The following is a 20,120-nucleotide window of genomic DNA, read 5'->3' on the forward strand; positions in this document are numbered from 1 at the left end:
TTCATGTTTTGTCTGAAATATTGTTTTAATTCTTTGAAAGTATTTTTACTTCAAAACCAGGTAATAATATTTCTATCCATATATTTTTTGCAAAAGTAGCATGCCCATTTTCACCCAGTTTGAGATTATGGGGTTCAACAAAATACATGCTCTTCACATTTTGCTTTGTGACATGAATAATTGAAGAAGGCAAATATCAGCATTTTCTCTCTTTGAAGATACATGAAATTTCCCATTATTGGAAAGCTCTCTTGCCCTGAATAACAAATTACATGATGAGACACAAGGAAGATGCAAATCTTAAAGAGTTCTAAAAGCACCTAATATTTTCTTAAATTATATTCAGCTGTATTTAGCTTACATTCTGACATGCTGCTGGATTACTATTATCAATAAATCTTTAAATAGGATGCAAAATGCATGTGAGCTGTCTGTGCATGAATAAAGAGTGGCCCGGCAATAAATTACAACATAATATATAGTTTAAAATGTAGCAAAGCAATGCCTTGACAAATCAATGCAACATATTTTGTCAGTGAGGATGAAAGATTCATTATGCATCAGCCTAGAGAAAGCTGAATTTCTGAGGCATGGGTCATCTAGGACATATGATGTAATCAGAGAATATGGAAACATGCATAGAAAGACAAAAATAATCTTCTGGGTAATAAAGCCATATTAAATTTTCAGGTAAAATGTAAGTCCTATGCAGTACTTCATTGTCCAAAAGAGGTCAGGAGTACCATGACAAACAAACAGAAACCTGACTGTCGGGGTCCCTTCCCCCTGCCATGTAGCCCTGGGAGAGGGGCCCTGGGGGGACAGACACGGGGTTTCCCTGGTCCTGCTCAGCCTCGTTCCCCACTGGTTGTTTTGTGTTCCCCTGCCCAGCAAGGACCCTCGGGTCCCCTGATTGAGCAGTTCCTCGGCAGAGCCCCGGCCATGCGGCTGGAGAAATAAACATCTCTGAAACATCTACCAAGAATCCGTCCATAGATATTTCTTTTCCACGGGTCTCCTTGTCTGATACACGTGTTGCAGTATCCCCACTGTAACACCTGACTTCCTCTGGATTTGGTCCCCACAGCAGGTTCAAGACCAACCCTTTTTCTGAAACTGGGTCATGTGTCCTGGCTTTCATTTGTTTTTCTCATGTCTGCTAAGGCCTAAGCTCATCTTGAGGCTCTTTGTTCAGCCAAGAAATTCTTTCCTCCACCCAGTTTTCAATGAACCTTGGGAAAATTCAGTGTTTTGGGGAACTCCAGGCATCTGCCAGACAAGACTGGCACACACCCAGCAGGCTCCATAAGCCTAGAGCACAGCAGAGACTAAAAATAAGACTAACCGATTGGTTTTCCTGCTGACAGCAGCAAACTGCCATGGGACAATTAATTTCCCCTGATCACATAGATGACAGACAAGCTGTCACCAGCTGTGCAGAGCCAGGAAGATGTGTGCCTGTGGTAGGTACACAGATCCCAGCAGTGGCATCAACCTTGCCCTGCACACTGCTGAGGGTGGAAATGCCCCAAGAGAAGCTGGCAGCTGTCACAGAATCCCAGAATGGGTCGGGTTGGAAGAGACCTCAGTGGGTCATCTGGTCCAATCTTCCTGCTCAAGCAGGGTCATCCCAGAGTACATGGCACAGGATTGCATCCAGATGGTTCTGAAATACCTCCAGTAATGCAGACTCCACATCTTCTCCAGGCAATCTGCTCCAGTGCATGGTCACCCACACAACAAAGTTCTTCGTCATGTTTAGGTGGAGTTTCTGTGCATCAGTTTCTACCCACTGCCTCGTGTGCTAATGTTTGGTACCACTGAGAAGAGCCTGGTTCATCCTCTTGGCACCCTGCCATAGATATTTATTTACATTAATGATGTCCCCTCTCAGTCTTCTCTTCTAGAGGCTGAACAGGCCCTGCTCCCTCAGCCTGTTCTCATAAAACAGATGCTCCAGTCCCTCAATCCTCTTTGTACCCTCCACTGGACTTGCCCCAGGAGCTCCATGTCTCTCTTGTACTGAGGAGCCCAGAACTGCACACAGCACTCCAGCTGTGCGTCACAAAGGCTGAATAGAGAGGCAGGATCACCTCCCTGACCTGCTGGCAATGCTCTTCCGAATGCATTCAAGGATCCCAAGGCCTTCTTGGCCACAAGGACACACTGCTGACTCAGGGACTGCTTGTCATCCATCAGCACCCCCAAGTTCCTCTACAGAAGGACATGGCCGTGGATGTTGGCGCTGGCACACTCAGGAAGAGACACCTGAGCTTGGCAGGGTTGGAAGGGGCTTAAAATGCGGGTCTTGGCAGGTGGAGGAGAGGCCAGGGGCTGGTGTCCCTCGGCTCCTCAAGAGGCATCAGCAAGAGCCTCATGCCCCATGGGAGCCTTGTGATCACAGCCAGGGTGTGAAGGACAAATTGTTCCAGTCCCTGGCATAAGAAGACAGACAAGCCTTGCATTTTCTTTCTGGAGCATGTCCAGAAAGGGACAATGGAGGTGCTGAAGAGTCCGTAGCATGTCTTATAAGCAACAGATGAGGAAAACGGTGTTGTTTAGCCTGGAGGAGGCTCAGGGGAGACCTTACCACCCTCTACAACCTCCTGAAAGGAGGGTGTAGCCAGGTGGGGGTCGGGCTCTTCTCCCAGGTAGCAAGTGACAGGATGAGAGGACGCAGCCTCAAACTGCACCAGAGGATGTTCAGATTGGACATTAGGAGAAATTTCTTCACAGAAAGGGTGACTGGAATGGGCTGCCCAGGGAGGTGGTGGAATCCCGGTCCCTGGAGGTGTTTAAGAAAGGACTGTACGTGGCACTTAATGCCACGGTCTAGTTGCCGTGATGGTGTTCGGTCATAGGTTGGACTCCATGATTTAAGAGGTCTTTTCCAACCTAATTCATTCCGTTATTCCGTGATTCTAAAATACATACGCACAAACGACGGCATCTCTACGGACAGAGAGCCTTTGGCGCGGCGCTCAAGAACCCCGCCCCCTCAGAGCTGGAGCCGCCAGCGCCCAGCAGGGGGCGCTGTGCCCGCCATGGCGGCAGCGCGGCGGAAGCGGCCGCCCGGCCCCTCTCCAAGATGGCGGCGCCCAGGCGCGGTGTGGCCGCGGGCGGGATGAAGCGGGGGGCGGCCGCCCGCGCCCGCCGCGGTGGGAAACTGGATCGGCTGCGGCAGGCGGTGCAGGACTATGTGCAGGCGGCCGGAGGCCAGCCGCCGCTCGCCCTGCTGAAAGACTCGGGGAGGCAGAGCCGCAGGAGCCGCCGGGACGCCAGGAAGGAGAAGCGCAGGCTCAAGCGGAGCCGCCGCCGCCGACTCCAACGCGGGGAGCTGGTGGAGGTTCCCAGCGCCCCGGCCAAGCCCGCTCCGGCCAAGCCCGCTCCGGCCAAGCCCACCCCGGCCAAGCCCACCCCGGCCAAGCCCACCCCGGCCAAGCCCGCCCCGGCCAAGCCCGCTCCGGCCAAGCCCGCTCCCGCCGCTCGCCTCGGAGCCCCGGCTTCGCCCGCCGCTGGGAAGCAGCGGCCCAGGCCGGTGTCGGCACAGACATCGGCAGCCCTCGAGGCCCCCTCGGCCGCCGCAGCCACCTCGGCGCGGAAACGGGCCCTGCTGGAGGCCAACGAGGAGGAGGAGAAGGAGATCCGGCGGCTGGAGCGGCAGCTGGGGCTCGGGAAGCGGCGCAAGAATCAGGAAGGTTCCGCGGCCGAGCGGGTGCCGCAGAGCTTCCTGCGGGACGGGTTGGGATACGTGCTGGGAGCGCTGGGCACACGGGCCGGGCTCAGCCAGCTGTGCGAGAGCAGCGACGAGGAGGAGCAGGAGGAGACCCAGCCGGGGCCGCGGGAGCGCCCGCCAAGGAAGAAGGAGGATGGTGAGGACGAGGAGGATGGTGAGGACGAGGAGGATGGTGAGGACGAGGAGGATGATGAGGACGAGGAGGATGGTGAGGACGAGGAAGCTCAGGAAGACGCCTCGGACCCCTCCGAGGCGGATGACGTGGAAGGACATTGGGAGAGCGAGAGCTCGTCCCCCGAGGACGGCGGGGTGCCAGAGGCCAGCGAGCCCTCGAGCGAGGAGGAGGAGGAGGCAGAGGTAGGATGTTCTCCTCAGATAGCACAGACCTGCTTCCCAAAGCACGTCCCGCAACCTGAAGATAAAGCAGAGTTGCATCGCCGCTGTTAAGCCCGGGTGTTTGCTGTCCATTTGGGCCATGTGGAGTGTTGTCCTGGTTCAAAACAGCCGGGCCCAGCGACGGTGTTGACTTGAGGGGTCTGCCAGGTCCTAGGGACACTTGTTAGGCATAGAGGGGAGAGTTCCCGAGTCTTGCTGGTGGCAGGTAATACCCTCCAACACAAGGCGTGTGGGAGCTCTATATGTGTGAAATCTGCAAAAAAAAAGGAATTGCCCTGGCGTTTTGAGTGCAAGAATACGATTAACCCTTCCGTAAAGAGAGCTTGTGTTGAAATTAGCAGCGGTTACACACTGAAATGTTACTTTCTGAACGATCTCAGAGGTTCTGCCAGTATTAGGTCTTGTTGAATGGGTGGAGGAGAGGATGTCATACAGGTCATTTAGCCCTCATGGGCCTAAACTTAAAGTGTCGCTGATAAAACTTGAGTAAACCCAGGACCTAAGATGTCAGATTTTAATGACCATAACTTAAAGAAAATTTCATGTATAGGGAAGAGGGGCTTTGCTGCTGTCAAGTTTGTTTTAAAGGGTTACCTTTTTTGCCTGCTTCTTTTCTGCATGTTGTTCCTTTGACATTGATTATTACATGGTAAGATATATCCTTAACTAAAAGTTTGGTATTTTAATCTTAAATAGAGATGTATATTTGTGTTCAAGTATTTAAGATACTGGTCTCATCTGATACCTTGTTTCCTTCTTTTTCTGGTAAGAGTGATAATCACAGTGTTACAAAGTATGTTCCTCCTCAAATAAGGAAAGCTCAGGAGACAGTAGATGACAAGAAAAGAGAAGAATTGGGAAGACTGAAGAAAATGGTCAATGGCCTCATTAATAGGTAATGTAATAAGGAAAGTCATTAATCTTTCTAGATCAATGTGACAATGCTCATCATTCAAGCCCAGGTGGCAAAGATGTGACTTTTCTCTTCACAAGCTGATTTTAAGTTGGCAATCATGTCTACTATTGTTAAGAATAATTATCTTTATTGGTATAAATTCTTCAAAGTTAGTCATTATAGTGTTGAAAAATCTAGAAAATAAATTTAAGATTGGGCTGAATTCCACACAGCAGTTGCCTGCAAGTGCTAGTTATAATTACTAAGTGTCAGTTGGAGTATGCTTATAAAAAACCTCACAAGAAAACAAGTTTTGGGTTGTCTAAGGTTTTTTTGAATTAAATTTTTCCAACACTACAACTGAGAAGGAGCAACCCTTCATATATTGAAGTACTGAAGAATAGAAAAAGTAATTAACATTCATTTCAATTTTAGAGTGGTTTTTAAATAAGAAATCTATTGGCAATTTTCATCCATTACCTGTAAAACGCAGACTAGAGTTTGTTCAGTCAGAAATTTGATATACCGTATGGTTAAAGTATGAATTACTTTCATACTTAATTTCTTCAAAGACTGCGATGTGCCATAGTTAAAACTGCTAAAACCAGTCTGTTTTCTTGAGAAATTTGTTCAGTGTGACAGTAAGCAGATTGACAGTGCTTTGTAAATACTGCTGCTAATGTGTTTTTACAAGTAGTGGGTTTTTTTGTAAAAAATTACTTTTGTAATTAAATGCACTGTACTTTTTTAGTTTAGTAAACACAGGAAAAATACAAAAGGTCCCTTACAGTCATCTTGTCAATCTTCAATCTTTTCTTCTGAAGTCAAACTAGTTTCTCTAAAAAGAATAGTTGTTTGTTAGGTGAACTCAAAACTGTGTAAGGAGAAGAAAGAGTGAACACTGGAATTTGTTTCTCCATAGGCTGAGTGAACCAAATTTGTCCTCCATCAGTGGACAGATGGAAGAGCTCTACATGGCCAACAGCAGAAAGGACATGAATGACACTCTGACAGACATTCTCATAAATGCCTGTGTTACTGCAGTTGCCATGCCTGCAAGACTGATGATGGAGCACGTCCTTCTGGTTAGCATCCTTCATCATAATGTAGGAATTGAGGTAATTCTTGTGCTTGGGACAAACTTTGTATAATAATAGATACTGTAGAGTGTTTTCCTTGTTTTTTTGAATTGCCTTGTGATTTTTAATTGTGTGTCACTAACAAGCATCTTTAGTTGAGTTTCATCAGTGTTTTGTGGCTTATTTGCAAGGCTTCCACAGGTGAAAGGGTCTAAATCTGTTGCTTTATCTGATTTTATTTCCTCCATGAGTTACCACTGGTCAGTTATAAAACCATCATTTTTTCATCAAAATCTTTCTGCCCCCAGTAATCAAAAATTTTTAACCTTCAGCTTCTCTTCCCTTTAGTTGCACTAATCCATTTCTGTTCTCATGGATACATGAGGGTATTGTTTGAATCATGTGTATCCAGATAAGAAAAGTGTTACAATTACAGAAATCCTTTTACAGATTTTCTAAGCAAATCATGCAAATCATCAGTGGAATTAAGTAGTTATAACATGGAATAATAAAAACTTTAAAAAGCATGGCAATTTTTTGAGGAGATTTTGTGTTGTGTTTTTAAGCCTGATGAGTGAGATAAAATCTCTCACTTAAGCTGATGCTGAAGCTACTGATGTCAAAGGGAAGATTTTAGCTAATTTCAGTGAAATGTCTGTCAGGAAACAGTTTTTTCAGCAGTATGTTCCTGTTAGATTACTCTTTTTTTCCCCCCGCCACGTCTCAGTGCAAAAGATGTATTAATGCAAGTTTTTCAGTTTGTCATACAGTGGCCTGAATGCTGGCTCTGAAACCATATTAAATATCAGATGGATGCAATTACAGCAGCTTTCTCCGTGTAGCCTTGGCATTAAATGTTTTTTTTGTCCCTCTTTGTGCTTGAAAGGCAGTTCTGACTGCAAATATAATGTTTCTGTAAAATAAATATACAATGTGCATTACATGAACGAGTGATAGTACAGCTGCACTGAAGATTAGGTTGAGCAATGCAGGAGTTGGGCTCTGTTTATAAATTTGTGCAGCCACTGGATAGTTAACACTTAAGATGGTCAAGGCCTGTAAAGCAAGTCAGTACTGCTGCTGGGACTTCTGGTTTCCTTAAGAACAGCATATTTTAGCACAGTAATAATGGGTGAGAGGTTTATTTAGCAGCAGTGTATTCATTGTCTCCCTGTATTTTGGTAGGCTTTCTAATCCCAGCCTTTAGCATCAGTTCTCTCTTCAGAAGTAAATATATTCCAAAATTTCTTTTCCCAGCTGTACCACTGACAAACATTTAAGAATTATCCCCATTTCAAAAGCAGCTTAAGCTCATGCTCAACAACTGTGAAAACTTGGTATTTTGGGGATTTTTTTCACAATATTATTTTTTTATCCTCCTGTCAAGGATTTTGTTCTGGGGTGCCAAACTCAGCAATGATTTTGGTTTTTGACATGCTGCTTTTCCTGGATGAATGACTAGCAGTAACAGCATGCTAGCCTGACAGCTGGAAAGATGCTAATATGTGTCCATGAAAATTATGTAAATGTGTACTGTAGGTTCATAATGCTTGTTTTTCTTGCACAGGCTTTAAAAGGCAACTGGATGTCATATATGAGGTGTAAATGACATAGACTTCTACAAAAACGTCACACCTCTTAAATATTTGTGTATGTAAATGTCGAACATCCATATTGGTTAAGAGAAGCAACAGTATTTCTTTAAAATTAATAGTGGCAGAGACCCAAAAATGAATGTTTTACAGACATCTGTAAAATCTACTTACAGTTAATGGCTGGATTTTTTTTTTCTTTTTTTTTTCCCCTTAATGGAATTGTTGCCAGGTCGGTGCTCACTTTTTGGAAGCCGTGGTGAAGAAATTTGATGAACTCTGTAAAAGTGATGCTGAAGGGAAAGAATGTGAAAATCTGCTTGCCTTGATTGCTCATCTGTACAACTTCCATGTGGTTCATTGCCTGCTGATCTTTGATATTCTGAAAAAGCTTGTTAGTACTTTCACTGAAAAAGAGATTGAGCTGATTTTGTTTCTTCTGAAAAATGTGGGCTTTTCCTTAAGAAAAGATGATGCATTGGCTTTGAAGGAACTGATCACTGAAGCTCAGAGGAAAGCAAGCACAGCAGAGAAGAAATTCCAGGATCAGACTAGGGTATGTGTTTGTTTTAAAGATTTTATATTCTCAACAGACTGTAATAAGTACTTGGATACATAGTTTAATTTACAGAAACATTTTCTGCTACATTCTGTTTAGCTTATAAATTACTATTAGTGTGATATTGAGTTACTTGCATTCTTCTTGTTTGTCTTTCTCCGTTAGTTCTTAGTACACAGAGACCAAAATGCTTCTGATGGGTGAGACAGGACTGGTTTGTATCTTATGCAATGGACAGATTTTCTGTTTCATGATACTTTGTGCCCTTCAAAAAATGGTCACTGAGGCATGGTGTTTAGCAGATGAAGCTTGTACACAAATTAGTATAAAAGGGGTTAAAGTAAACTTGAACACAAATTAATATAATAGGGGTTAAAGTAAACATGTTGTATTTAAATTTTGATGTATATAGCCAGCTGAGCTGCTTATTCTCACAGAATAGTAATTTCAAGGTACGCTCTTCTACTTTATATAATAAACCCACAGCACATAATCTACAGAACTCTTTCTTTTCCCAATAGGTTCGTTTTATGCTGGAGACTATGCTGGCACTTAGGAACAATGACATGCGTAAGATTCCTGGTTATGATCCCGAACCAGTGGAAAGACTCCGCAAATTGCAGAGAGCGCTGGTGAGAACTTTCTTGGCAGGTGTAGCCTTGTTCTTCTTAATGCAGGAGTAATTATTTGTATTGGATGTCAGCTTTCCTGGGGGTTTTTTGTTTTCTTTGTTTTTTTTTTTTTTTTGACAGAGAGGGCGGTTTGTCTAGAACAACCCAGTATAAAAGGGGTGAAAGTAATTTATCAGTGCAGGATGTGCATATCAGAATAAGCTAGATAACCTAGTTCTGTAGGATTTCCTCTCTTAAATTTTTGTAGTCCTCCTGGTACACTTCTAGACTCTTTTGTTGAAAGTTTGTTCTTTGTTCACAGGGTTTAAAATTTTTATTTGAACTGTACAATACATAAGGCAGTTTGTTATCTTTGTATGTAATCACAAGTGTTCAAAAGGAAAATCATGACCAGATTGTAAGATGCTGCAATGTCAGCATCATCTGAATTCTAATCAAACTTCGTGATTGGAGGATGTCTACTTTTTAGATTTTTATCTCTTTTTTCAAATAAAAAACCCAAGAGCTTCTACATGTAGATTTATGCAACTTTATGCATTTAAAAAATTACAGCATGTGGAAAATTGAAAATTCTTTTTAGGTTGCTGATTGAAACAAAGGTTGGGGAGGAAACATGGGAAGACCTTTATGGAGATACGAACTTGTATGTTTAAAGTTTTTGTTTAAAAATCATTTTTAATAACTAAAGTATTTGTTGTTTTCTGTAAGAAAAGAAAAAAAGTTTCAAGTAAAAGCTTTTGTGTTGGTTTTTACTTTTGTTTTGTTATTCAAGATTCACAGCAGTGGTTCAGGAAAAGACACTCAGCTCCGTGTGTCCCTGGAGTCTCTCCTCAGTGCTGACCAGGTTGGTCGCTGGTGGATCGTAGGGTCATCCTGGAGTGGAGCACCAATGATCAGTGATACAAAAAGCCAGGCTCAGCAAAAGCTGCACGTAGGAAAGGTAAATCCAAATTTTAAGTCTAAGTGTTTGTGATCTGAAGATATTTGATACATGTCATTAAGTTCATTTCAGAGCCCACCAAAAAAACCTTCATGTGCCCTTGTAAGACCAAGATTTTGGACTTTAAGTTCTGCTCTTAGGTTTTTTTAAAACATTGTACTCATCTCCTTCAAAAGAGCTATTACTACAAATATGGCATAGCTTGTTTTTTCTTATCCTGTGGCATTGCTAAGGTGAAAGAAGAGACTTAACAATGGATTTGCTAGTAGGAATTCTGACAGGTTGTGGTGTCTGTCTGTGGCATATATCCAAGCTGATTCCAAAAGTAATGTGGTGAGATAGTCATGGTGAATTACTTACAATAGAAAAGCACATCTTAAAATTAATTGGCACAATTAAAGTAGATTAAAATGTATTTCCATAGTTGAAAAAGCTCCCGATGATGTCTGTGCCTCTGGACAAAAGCTCAGGACCTTTGGATTGGTGATTCATGGTTTACTGGAGAGCTTCATTGATGGTGTTATTTAAGGTATAGAAATAGCTTTTGTAAGGCAAACATAAATAAAATAGCATATAACTTTATTTTCAGGTGAGTTCAAAAATAATGGAACTTGCTCGTAAGCTGAGAATAAACACTGATATCAGGAGAAGTATTTTTTGTGTCTTGATGACAAGTGAAGACTTCATGGATGCCTTTGAAAAACTTCTGAAGTAAGTACAGACTAGCACAAAAGACATCCCAGAACTAAAAATATCATTAAATGGGTTTAAATACAGCATTTCTGGTCTGAGCTTAAATGCATTTAGTTGATAATACAATTAAAAGAAGTACATAGCCAGGAATCCACATAGAGTAAAAGAGTTGGAGAAGGGAACCAGAAACCTGGTATAAGGATTAATGTGGGCAGGCAGAACTGACTGGCAGTCAGAGAAAGGAGTAGCCCCTGTTCCTGTCACTCCTGGCTATAACTGTGATTTGCAGCATCTTTTGATGTAAGGAGCCTGTGTCTTTTTGCATTGCATCTGTGTATCCCAGCAGAGTGGATGAAAGGCTGCTGCAGGCTTGTTTCCTTACAGGGGCAGAGCAGAAGCCCCTCTAGAACATCTCGTGGTTTTGTTGCTGGATTGCTGTGATTTCTGTACTACTGCCACTTCTTTGACTTCTTGCCACCTTGTTAAGCCATCTCTGCCCATACTTTCATGACCTGGTAGTGTTCTAGTACCTCCCCTTCTCTCTTGCATAATTTATTAGCTTTGGGTTTGCTTCCCATTAAGACCAGTTTCCTTACCCCTTGACAAGCAGCTCTTCTGAAGAAGATGTGATCAGGAAAAAGCTCAAACTGAGGTATTCCTTGTGTTTGTCAGAATATTCATTGTAAGTCTGTAGTAACTGGGAGGGGAGAGATCAGGTCTGAACTTTTCTGTCACAGCCTTGTAGCTCAAGGGTATTGTCTTACCAGGATGGCATGCAATTATTTAATTTGCTTACCAAACCAAAACAGACTTTGTAATAAAGTCAACTAATATTTGATTAAATGCCACTTCTGCAAAACACAGCTTGGATTTAAGACTGTGATGGAGTCATTCCAATATCTTAATATGGCCTGTTCAATTAAAAGAAATTAGCTGCTGCTGCAGCTCTTGCCAAGACCTGGTAGCTCAATTTGCAAATTGGACTTGACTCTCATCTGTGCTATTTAAGCTGGTACACAAATCAGAATACATACAGGCTTGGCAGAAAATCTCTCTTCAGGCTCCCTGGTGTGTGTTGGTGCTGATGTTTATATGGCAAACTCAGGGAGAGGAATTCTTAAATCTGCCCACATCTGGCAGAGTATAATGGAAAGTACACAGAATTGTCAGTGAAGGAATTAACTTCAGTGTGAACATGTGTTCCTGAGTTTATAGGAATTTGTATTCATGTGTTTGATGTCAGTCTCATGAGGAAGAGCATATAAAGAAATATTTTAACTGCTCTTGTTGATTCATCTGCTGCTAGTTCTGTGGCAGAGTTGAGATGTGGTTAAAGGATAATTTAAACTATTTAAAATCCAGACTGCTGTATTTCTTCTAGTTCCTTTCCTCCTTACTGCAGATGAAAGTAATTAGTTTGAGGCCAGAGCAGCTCCCTGAAGTGGCTCAGTGATTGCAGAGGTGTCAGTGAAGAGACAAGGTGACAAAGAGGAGGGAGTGCAACTGGATCCTCTTCATCAGCTGAAAGGCCACACCTTCACAAACCAGTTTCACTCAGGAGAGAGAATGAATCCTGCTTAAGTTTGATGGAGAGGCAATTTTTGAAGTTATCTTGTAGAGATAAAGAATTTGAGAAACTTTCCATCTCAGAAAATACTGAGACACTCATAAAAGGCTCAGCTATCCTACTGGAGTGAGATGTATAACTAAGGATAACAAGTGTCTACCAAAGTGATTGTATCTACTAATATAATTTGTACTGACTTTTAAAAGGGGATTCAACAGTTGCTATTTTTAATCTAAAGGCAGTGGTAATCCTGGGCTTCAGCTGATGATAACTAACCTACTTGGAGGCAGGCTTCTGCTGGTGATAAATAACCTACTTCAGAGGCAGTTATCCCATTTACAGCAGGATCATGATACACAAGTCCATGGGAATACTGTAACTCATGAATAATTGAATCAGTGAGGTGGTTGCACATTCTTTATCAAAGAATATCAGGCTTATGAAATCTATACAGTTTTGTGGTGAAGCTCAGCAGTGAAAGATAGTCCAGACTGTTAAATTTTAGATGTTTAGGAATTCTAGTTCTGCGAAGAACAAATATATGTATATATATGTATTTATATCCAAGTGTTGTCACTTGGTTACGACTCTGGCAACATGAGTATTTCCTAAATAAGCAAGTCATGATAGGCGTGATGATCAACAAGTAAAAGGAGAGTGTGCTAAACTAGTGATTGCAGCGTAACTTCCCAAGTCATCTATTAAATGCAAATCTGATGGCTGAAAACCTATGTACTTGTGAAAAAACCTTTTGTTGCTCTGAAATCAGATGGAACTTGGCTGATGGGAGAGCAGATGGATTATGACACAGACACAGCACTTATAGTACTGACCCCTTTGGAAGTGCAGACTTCTGAATTTTCACTGCTCGTTAGCAATCAGCCTAGAAATCATCCCAGATTTTCCTACTGTAAAATTTTAAATTCTGGGGAGTTTGGGCTGAACAGCAGTGTTTTCTCTGTTCACCTGTTGTGTCTGTGGTCACATGCAATGCAGATGTCTGGAGGTGTGTACAAAGGAGGGATATTGGCATCAGGTGATGGCCAGCTACCCTACCGACAGTAGGGCAAGTTCCAATGGAGTCAGACTTGGTTAGAAAGTACTCTTGAGTTGTACTAATGCCCTGTGAAACTTGAACTTGAAGCAATGAGAAGAATTTTGTTTGATATTTTTCAGATTCTAATATGATGCATTTTTCATTTTAATTGGTTTTAATGCTGCCAAACACTTGGCAGCATTAGGAAGTTAAGTCATACTACCCACAGACAGGTACACTGTGAGTTAGTTACTGCTCCCTGCCAGAGTGTCTCAGCCCTCTTTTAGACTGGTCAGCTAGACTGGTTGGAGTGGGAAAGCTGCTCAGTCCTTGGCCTTCATACTGGGGCCTCCAACATAAGTACTTGTAGATCTTGTTTTCTTCAGGCTTTTTTAAGATGCTGTGAAATCACTGACTGTACTCTCTTAGGCTACTATCAAACAAAAATGAATTTCAAGTATCACGTAGCGTGGATTTGACCCAGAGATTAAAAAATTCATATCACCAAGTAAGAAAAACATCTTAGAATATTTTCTTATCTGTACTAAGTACCACACAAGTGAAGGGTCCTGGAAATGTTTCTCCAGAATAGGCTTACACTGATCCAAAGGCTGGATTTCCTCCCATGACCATAAGTACAAGCATGAGATAATCACAATGGGACCCTACAGTTCTTGTTTCACTTTTTAGCCTTTGTTTCACTGTTTAACCCTGGTAGTGGTAACCATGGGTGCAGTTCTACTGCTGGTACCTCTGTGCCCTCTCTTCTGTCCATGGAGAGCTACAAACATGGAGTGGGATACCTTTCCTTCCCTGGGCAATAATACTTTTATCATTCCACTTCTGTCTCTTTAGGTCTTGCCTTTGCATCTACTCCTTTAACATCCATAATGCTTCAGCATTTCCACAGTGCCATACCAGGATACTCATTTAGCCAACACTCTTAAAGGTTGGACACTACAAGTTTTAAAGACTTCATAGGTACTTTGTAACAAGTAAAATCTAATGTGATGTTTGGAGGGGTTTTAAAGTACTGCTCTCAGATGTTGACTGTAGCTCTTACTTTGTGTCACTAAGTTTTTCCTTACAAAATTATTCTCATTTTCTTGCTACATTTTAGGCTTGGACTGAAAGATCAGCAGGAGAGAGAAATAGTTCATGTCATCCTTTACTGCTGCTTACAGGAAAAGACATTCAACCCCTTCTATGCATTTTTGGCTAACAAGTTTTGTGGATATGAGAGACGATTTCAGGTAAAAACAATTCTGTTGCTTCATTGGTTTAGTGTCATAATTGTGGTTAGGAAGACATTACTGAATACCTGAGAATGGGTGCAGGCCTGTTAAGGTCTTGATCCCAGGAAAAATTCTGCTGGTATAGCTAAGCATTCAGTAAGGCATACTCATGGTCAGATCTGAATAGGAAATGAAATAACTACTGCTGAAGGTTTTCCTTCTTCTGTTTTATGCATTTTAAAATAATTGGAACAGTCTGATCAAGCATTTCTGTTAATTAACAGAGGGCTTATAAAGAATAGAAGGTCAAAAGGTTTGCTATATTGTTATTCATTTAAACAGGCACTTGATTTGCAGGATTATTTTTTTGCCTTTGACCCCCAGGTGACATTTCAGTTTAGTATTTGGGACAAAATCAGAGGTTTAGAAAACCTGTCAGCTGCTGCCATCTCCAACTTGGTGTCACTGCTGGCTCACTTAATAAGGACGAAATCACTGCCACTTTCAGTTCTCAAGGTAGGTGTGTTTTCTTTTCAAATCCTTCTGTTTTTCCTGCATTTGCTAGTTCTATGGAAGGTGTATTTTCTGTGTTACCTATCCGGTACTTTAGCTGATTATGCTAAGACAAACGTGTTTTAAAATTATGAAATTGTTCCAATTGATTATGTTTATGCTATCATTTTGGGAAAGGGGAATGTGCAGTGACCCAGGCATAGAGAAAGTCTACATTTCTTTATCTAGAGCAGTTGTAAGATTATTTCCTTTAGTGTATCCAGAGTTGGAACTGAGGCCCCTTTATTAACAGGCTTTGCCAGTGGATTTTGTGCTATGGTTTTTAGTTGATGTTGTTTTTATTAGACAAGAAAGTGCTGAGTAGATTTCTTGGATTTCAGAATGGGGAGTCCATATAATTCTATTAGAAGAATAACTGAATTATATTAAACAGGCAATTAAATGGATTGTCCCAGGTACTTACAAAGTATTTATCTAATTGAGAAATTACGTCTGGTATTCTGGTACAAGTAGATTTCTATTCCTTAGAAGGCTTTTTGCTTTCCTTATTGATTGGCTTTTGCAGGCAGCATTCTCAGGTAATTATTCTGTGCTAAACTCAAAGCTCAGTAGATGCAGAGGCCAGTTGGTGTGCTAAAAACTCTTCATTTAGGAGAAAAGACCGGCTGTTTGAAATACTTGAATTAATCTAATTCTCATTCTCTGTCTGCCAGGTAATTGAATTCAGTGAACTGGACAAACCCAAAGTCCGTTTCTTGCGACAGGTATTAAGCACACTGTTAACCAAAGCAGATGAGGAAGAACTTACTGACGTTTTTATGAGGTAAGTGATCACTGACACCTCCACAGAACCCTTGTTGAGTAGTAATTAACATAAGAAGTTTGCCAATTTTGTTTGGAATTACACTGTGCCTTTTCCACACATTAGCCCTCCATCCCTTAAAATGTGAGCTCTCCTGGCTGAGTGGGGGAAGTGTGTCATTTGTGTGTTGGTACAGGCTCTGACAGAGATGCAACTGTAAGAGGTGTTACACAAAATAAGGCTTCCAGATATTCAGTGTATCATTTTGGTCATAGGAGTTTCATGAGCCGAGTTCTGTAATTGCCTGTTTCCCTTATTGCTGTATTACCCGTGTGCAGTGGGATTTGCTCTGCCAGCAGTCATTGCTCAGAGGTATCATAAGAAGGAAAAATAAAGTGATACTAATGAGGCAAAGGTTTGGGGTATTTTTATAGGGGTTTTTTTCAACATTCTCTGAAAAATCCTTTTTTTGATATGGAACAGAGTTGTCTGGACAGTCTGGGAAATCTCCATCCTTAGAGACGCTTAGGACTTGAGTGGATAAGACTTGCAATGTCACATAAAGTTAGAAAAAATTAGTTGGTGATGTTTCAGCTGTCATGCAGCAACAAAAGGAAGCTTGAACACGGTGTTTGCTTTGGTTTTTGCTGTAATGTAATTGTTTACATAAAGTAAGTCTGAGGCTGCACTATTCCATTTTGTTGTTGAGGGCCAGTTGTATGTCAAGTGTTTGGGCAGTTTGCCAAACCAAGGTAGACTTGGTAATTTGAAAGCTTCTTCAATAAAACTTCTTTTATAGGTTGGCTTTTTTCTACAGCCCTTTTTGAAGAAGATGATAAAATTAATCAACTTCTGAAACGGCAGCAGACTAAATAATATTTTTGATCTGTATCTTTACAGGGTATCTGACAACCCCAAACTGGGAATGCTGCGGGAAGGGTTGAAACTCTTCCTTACCCACTTCTTACTGAAACATGCACAAGCCCAAAAGAGTGCTGAAGAAGCTAGCTTGTTAAAAGAGAGAGTGGAACTAGCAACCAAGGCTTTGGAGGCAAAAGAACCCAAACTGAAACTATAGTTCTGTTTTTTCTAATAAAACATACAGAAAAACCAAGCTGGGGTCTTTCAGACCTAAATAATTGAGAGTGAGGAGAGCTGTGTTACTCTAAAGGATCCATTTTTTAATATAAGCAGTTACTGTGCTCTACATGCTAGTTAGAGGTTTAAATTAAGGAGATACAAGGCCTTTTTGAAGAAAGGGAAAATGTAGTTTTGTCAAGTCCCTTTTTAGTACAAGTGCTTCATGCTGATGGTTGGTATCTGGAGAAGACAGTGGATTTCTCTTCTATGATACTCTGTCAGCAGCGGTGTTTTGCATTGCATATTCTAGCCTTTCATTTAAAATAATAAAAGAAACTGCCTTAGCTAAAGGCTTTTAATGAGGGATCATGGTACTCACCTGAAGAAAGGGGCCACTAGATGGCACAAGCACTGGTGAGTCGGTTTTGGGAAGAAATCAACTTTTTTCTTAAAGTGTTAGAAGTTATTCACTAATTCTGTGAATTGTTTCCCTGACTGTGGGTCAGGAAAAGATCTTCAGTTGGATTCAAAGCTGTAGCAAAGCAACTTGAAGATCTGTCTTTGCCCAATTATGTAGGGTTTAGAGATCACAGCATAGTTTTATGGCTTTTTTAGCCTGTTTTTCACAGCTTTAGAATTGGAGTTGCCGAATCACTTGTGTTAATCAGATTTTTCTAGACATAAACAATATCATCAATATGAGTCTTTTAAGGTGAGAATACCTCCCTTAAGAGTTTGCTCACATTTTTCATTTGGATGCTTAAAAAAAAATAGGCACATTTCTTTCTGTGACGCTCTTTTAATGGTTTGTTTCTTTTGTCGCCTCACCACTACACATTAAACTGCTGTTTTTCTAAATGCTTTGGTGTTTGTGTTAGCTTTACTCTGGCTGGCCTGGCAGGAAGGGAATGACCTTAAACTGGGTGGAGGGGGGAAGTGCTTTCTCATCTGCAATGTGCATCTGTGATCTACCTGTGTTGGAGTTGTCAGCCTTATTTCTGTAGCCAGGCTTGCTGTCTTAGGTTACAATGTAAGATGTAACCAAAAGTATGTATTCCATCACCATCTGTTGAAACCAGGTGGGGCAGTGTTCTTTGTCTCTTCCATGACACATCCCTGATAACTCCCTCTGGGGGATATCTTCTGTTAATGGGCCATCCAGCCTCACTGCATGACTTACAGAATTACATCATCCCACTGTGAGATGCCCCGCCCAGGGGGAGGAGCCGAGCATTCCTACCTGGCTATAATCTGAGGTTTGGAACACCACAGTCAGCCCTTACCTACTGGATTCCCAGAGGACAAGAACTACATAACCACGGCTGGACCTTCAGAGGAAGACCAGACCCTTCTACAGGATCCCTGCTTCAACAGAACCACATCTGTCACCCCAAGAGGAGTGCAGCCACCCCTTGATGGGACTGGTGCCACCACCCTGCCTGACAGGGTGTCAGGTTGTATCCTGACTCTGGCAGGTTAAGGCAGTGTTTCTGTATTATTGCCTTGTTATATATACTAGTAAAGAACTGTTATTCCTATTTCTCATATAATTGCCTGAAAGCCCCTTAATTTCAAAATTAGAATAATTCAGAGGGAAGGGGGTTACATTTTCCATTCCACGGGAGGCTCCTGCCTTCCTTAGCAGACACCTGTCTCCCAAACCAAGGCACTTGCATCTGATGTCCAATAGGCCATTTACTTATGGTGCCTCCCAGCTGCATTTGGTACCAATGGATCTGTCCTTGTTGGGAAAGTTTATTCTTTAATCAAATTGTTAAATGTAGTATACTCTGTTTGATCAGGTGTAGTGTTTTCAGGGGGAGAAGTGCTTCTCCCAGAAGCCAGGGAGCTGTTTTTTCTCACCTTTCCTCTGAGAGGATAGGGCAAGTTTTAGGGAAGAAGGTGTCCTGGGAGCAGAGAGACCCACTTTCAAAATCCTGGGTTATACTAGCAAGGTAACAACAGAAGAGATTACAATCAAAAGAGCAAAGCAAGATGCTTTTTTCATACCATTGGCATCTTTTAAGTGTACAAAACTGGAAAAAAATTATTATATTTTCTAAAATTCATACCAATTAAGAGAAGTGTGGGCAGCAGCAGAATTGATGCTATCTTGGCTACAAAAGTCACAGCTGCAGGGTGTGTGTGTAAACATCTTCCTTAACAACCAACCTTGCCAAACCTTGTTATTTAAGGTTTGGAGAAGGAGAAGATGTGTGCAAGCCCCTAGAAAGTGGCTACTGTGGAACACATGGGACTCAGTAAAAATTGCTCTCCTTGCACTGCAGCAGCCACTTAATTAGTTACCTTTTTTGCAGGAGCTTAGGTAGACCCAGCATGTCAATGTGTTGGTGGTTTAATAACACATAAATGGAAACACATTGCTCTAGCAGGGAGCCTGGGGCAACTTTGCTGCTGGAGATAAATTTTGAATCATCTTCCTTAGCCCAAGGTGCCCGGTTGCCTGTCCCTGCCTGGGGTGAGTGCTTAGCTTGGTGATGGGAGCAGACCAGCTTTGCTGCCGTGGCAGGATTGCCAAGTGTTTGATGGGTGTGAGTATTCACTTGCTGCAGCTGCCTGAGGTGGTGCAATGCAGGTGTTGCTGTGCAATTAGAGGGGATGGTTTTAACCTTACAGTCAAAAATTACAAGGTTTTTTTTTTTTTACACTGAGACTTGCATTAATTATTATTTCTCAGAAAGAACTTGTATGTTCTGTTCAAAATTAGTGTTATCAGAGCCATTGTTTCGTTTCTGAAGAAAACTGATTTTACCTGCCAGGGGCTTTTACATTCAGCAGATTTATGTATTTTAAAATTTTAAATTTTAAATTTAAATTTTAAAAAACAACCAAAAAAACCCTACTTTTCAAGGAAAGCAGCAGAAATACACTGCCAGCCCACAGTGCTGTAGTCATGTCAAGGATAGGTTTTGTGGTGATTCTGCACAAGTCCCATCCTGTCACTGTGATTTAGTGAGGAAATAACTGTCTGACAGAAATTTGACAATTCCAAGATAAATGTGAATTCCTGAGTTGTGGATCTTGCCCTATTTAACAACTTTTTCCATGGTCCTACTGGCCAGACTGCCACAGCTTGAGAGAGGTGGAAGGCCTGGCAGAGTCTGCTGTCAATGTACATATGCATCTGCAAGCTGTTGCTTCTGTGGTCTTTACATTCCAAGGCTATAAAGCACGTGTGAAAAGGAAAGCAGAGAGGATTTTGTACTTATTTATATGCGTATTTATACTAAAATTTATATGCATAATGTGTTTTATAGGTATTCTACAGGTATGCTTCTGTGTCTAAGCATATATTATACACGATGCATAATTTTTGCATGTATCACACTTTTAACCCTGGAGAA

General features: G+C 41.8%; 1 protein-coding gene across 1 annotated transcript; it reads left to right on the forward strand.

The window, feature by feature from the left end:
- Positions 1 to 3,088: 3,088 nt before the first annotated feature.
- Positions 3,089 to 18,160, forward strand: NOM1 (nucleolar protein with MIF4G domain 1; the record flags this gene model as incomplete). The annotated part of the gene is made up of 11 exons (XM_082281828.1): positions 3,089 to 4,093; positions 4,903 to 5,027; positions 5,950 to 6,145; positions 7,931 to 8,254; positions 8,779 to 8,889; positions 9,662 to 9,829; positions 10,419 to 10,540; positions 14,246 to 14,378; positions 14,745 to 14,876; positions 15,587 to 15,696; positions 16,576 to 18,160. 11 exons carry the CDS (start codon positions 3,089 to 3,091, stop codon positions 16,751 to 16,753), a joined length of 2,604 nt encoding a protein of 867 aa, XP_082137954.1. The 3' UTR covers positions 16,754 to 18,160.
- Between the last annotated feature and the right edge of the window lie 1,960 nt (positions 18,161 to 20,120).

The sequence above is a fragment of the Coloeus monedula genome (assembly GCF_965178545.1).
Source record: "Coloeus monedula genome assembly, chromosome: 1".
Taxonomy (NCBI): domain Eukaryota; kingdom Metazoa; phylum Chordata; class Aves; order Passeriformes; family Corvidae; genus Coloeus; species Coloeus monedula.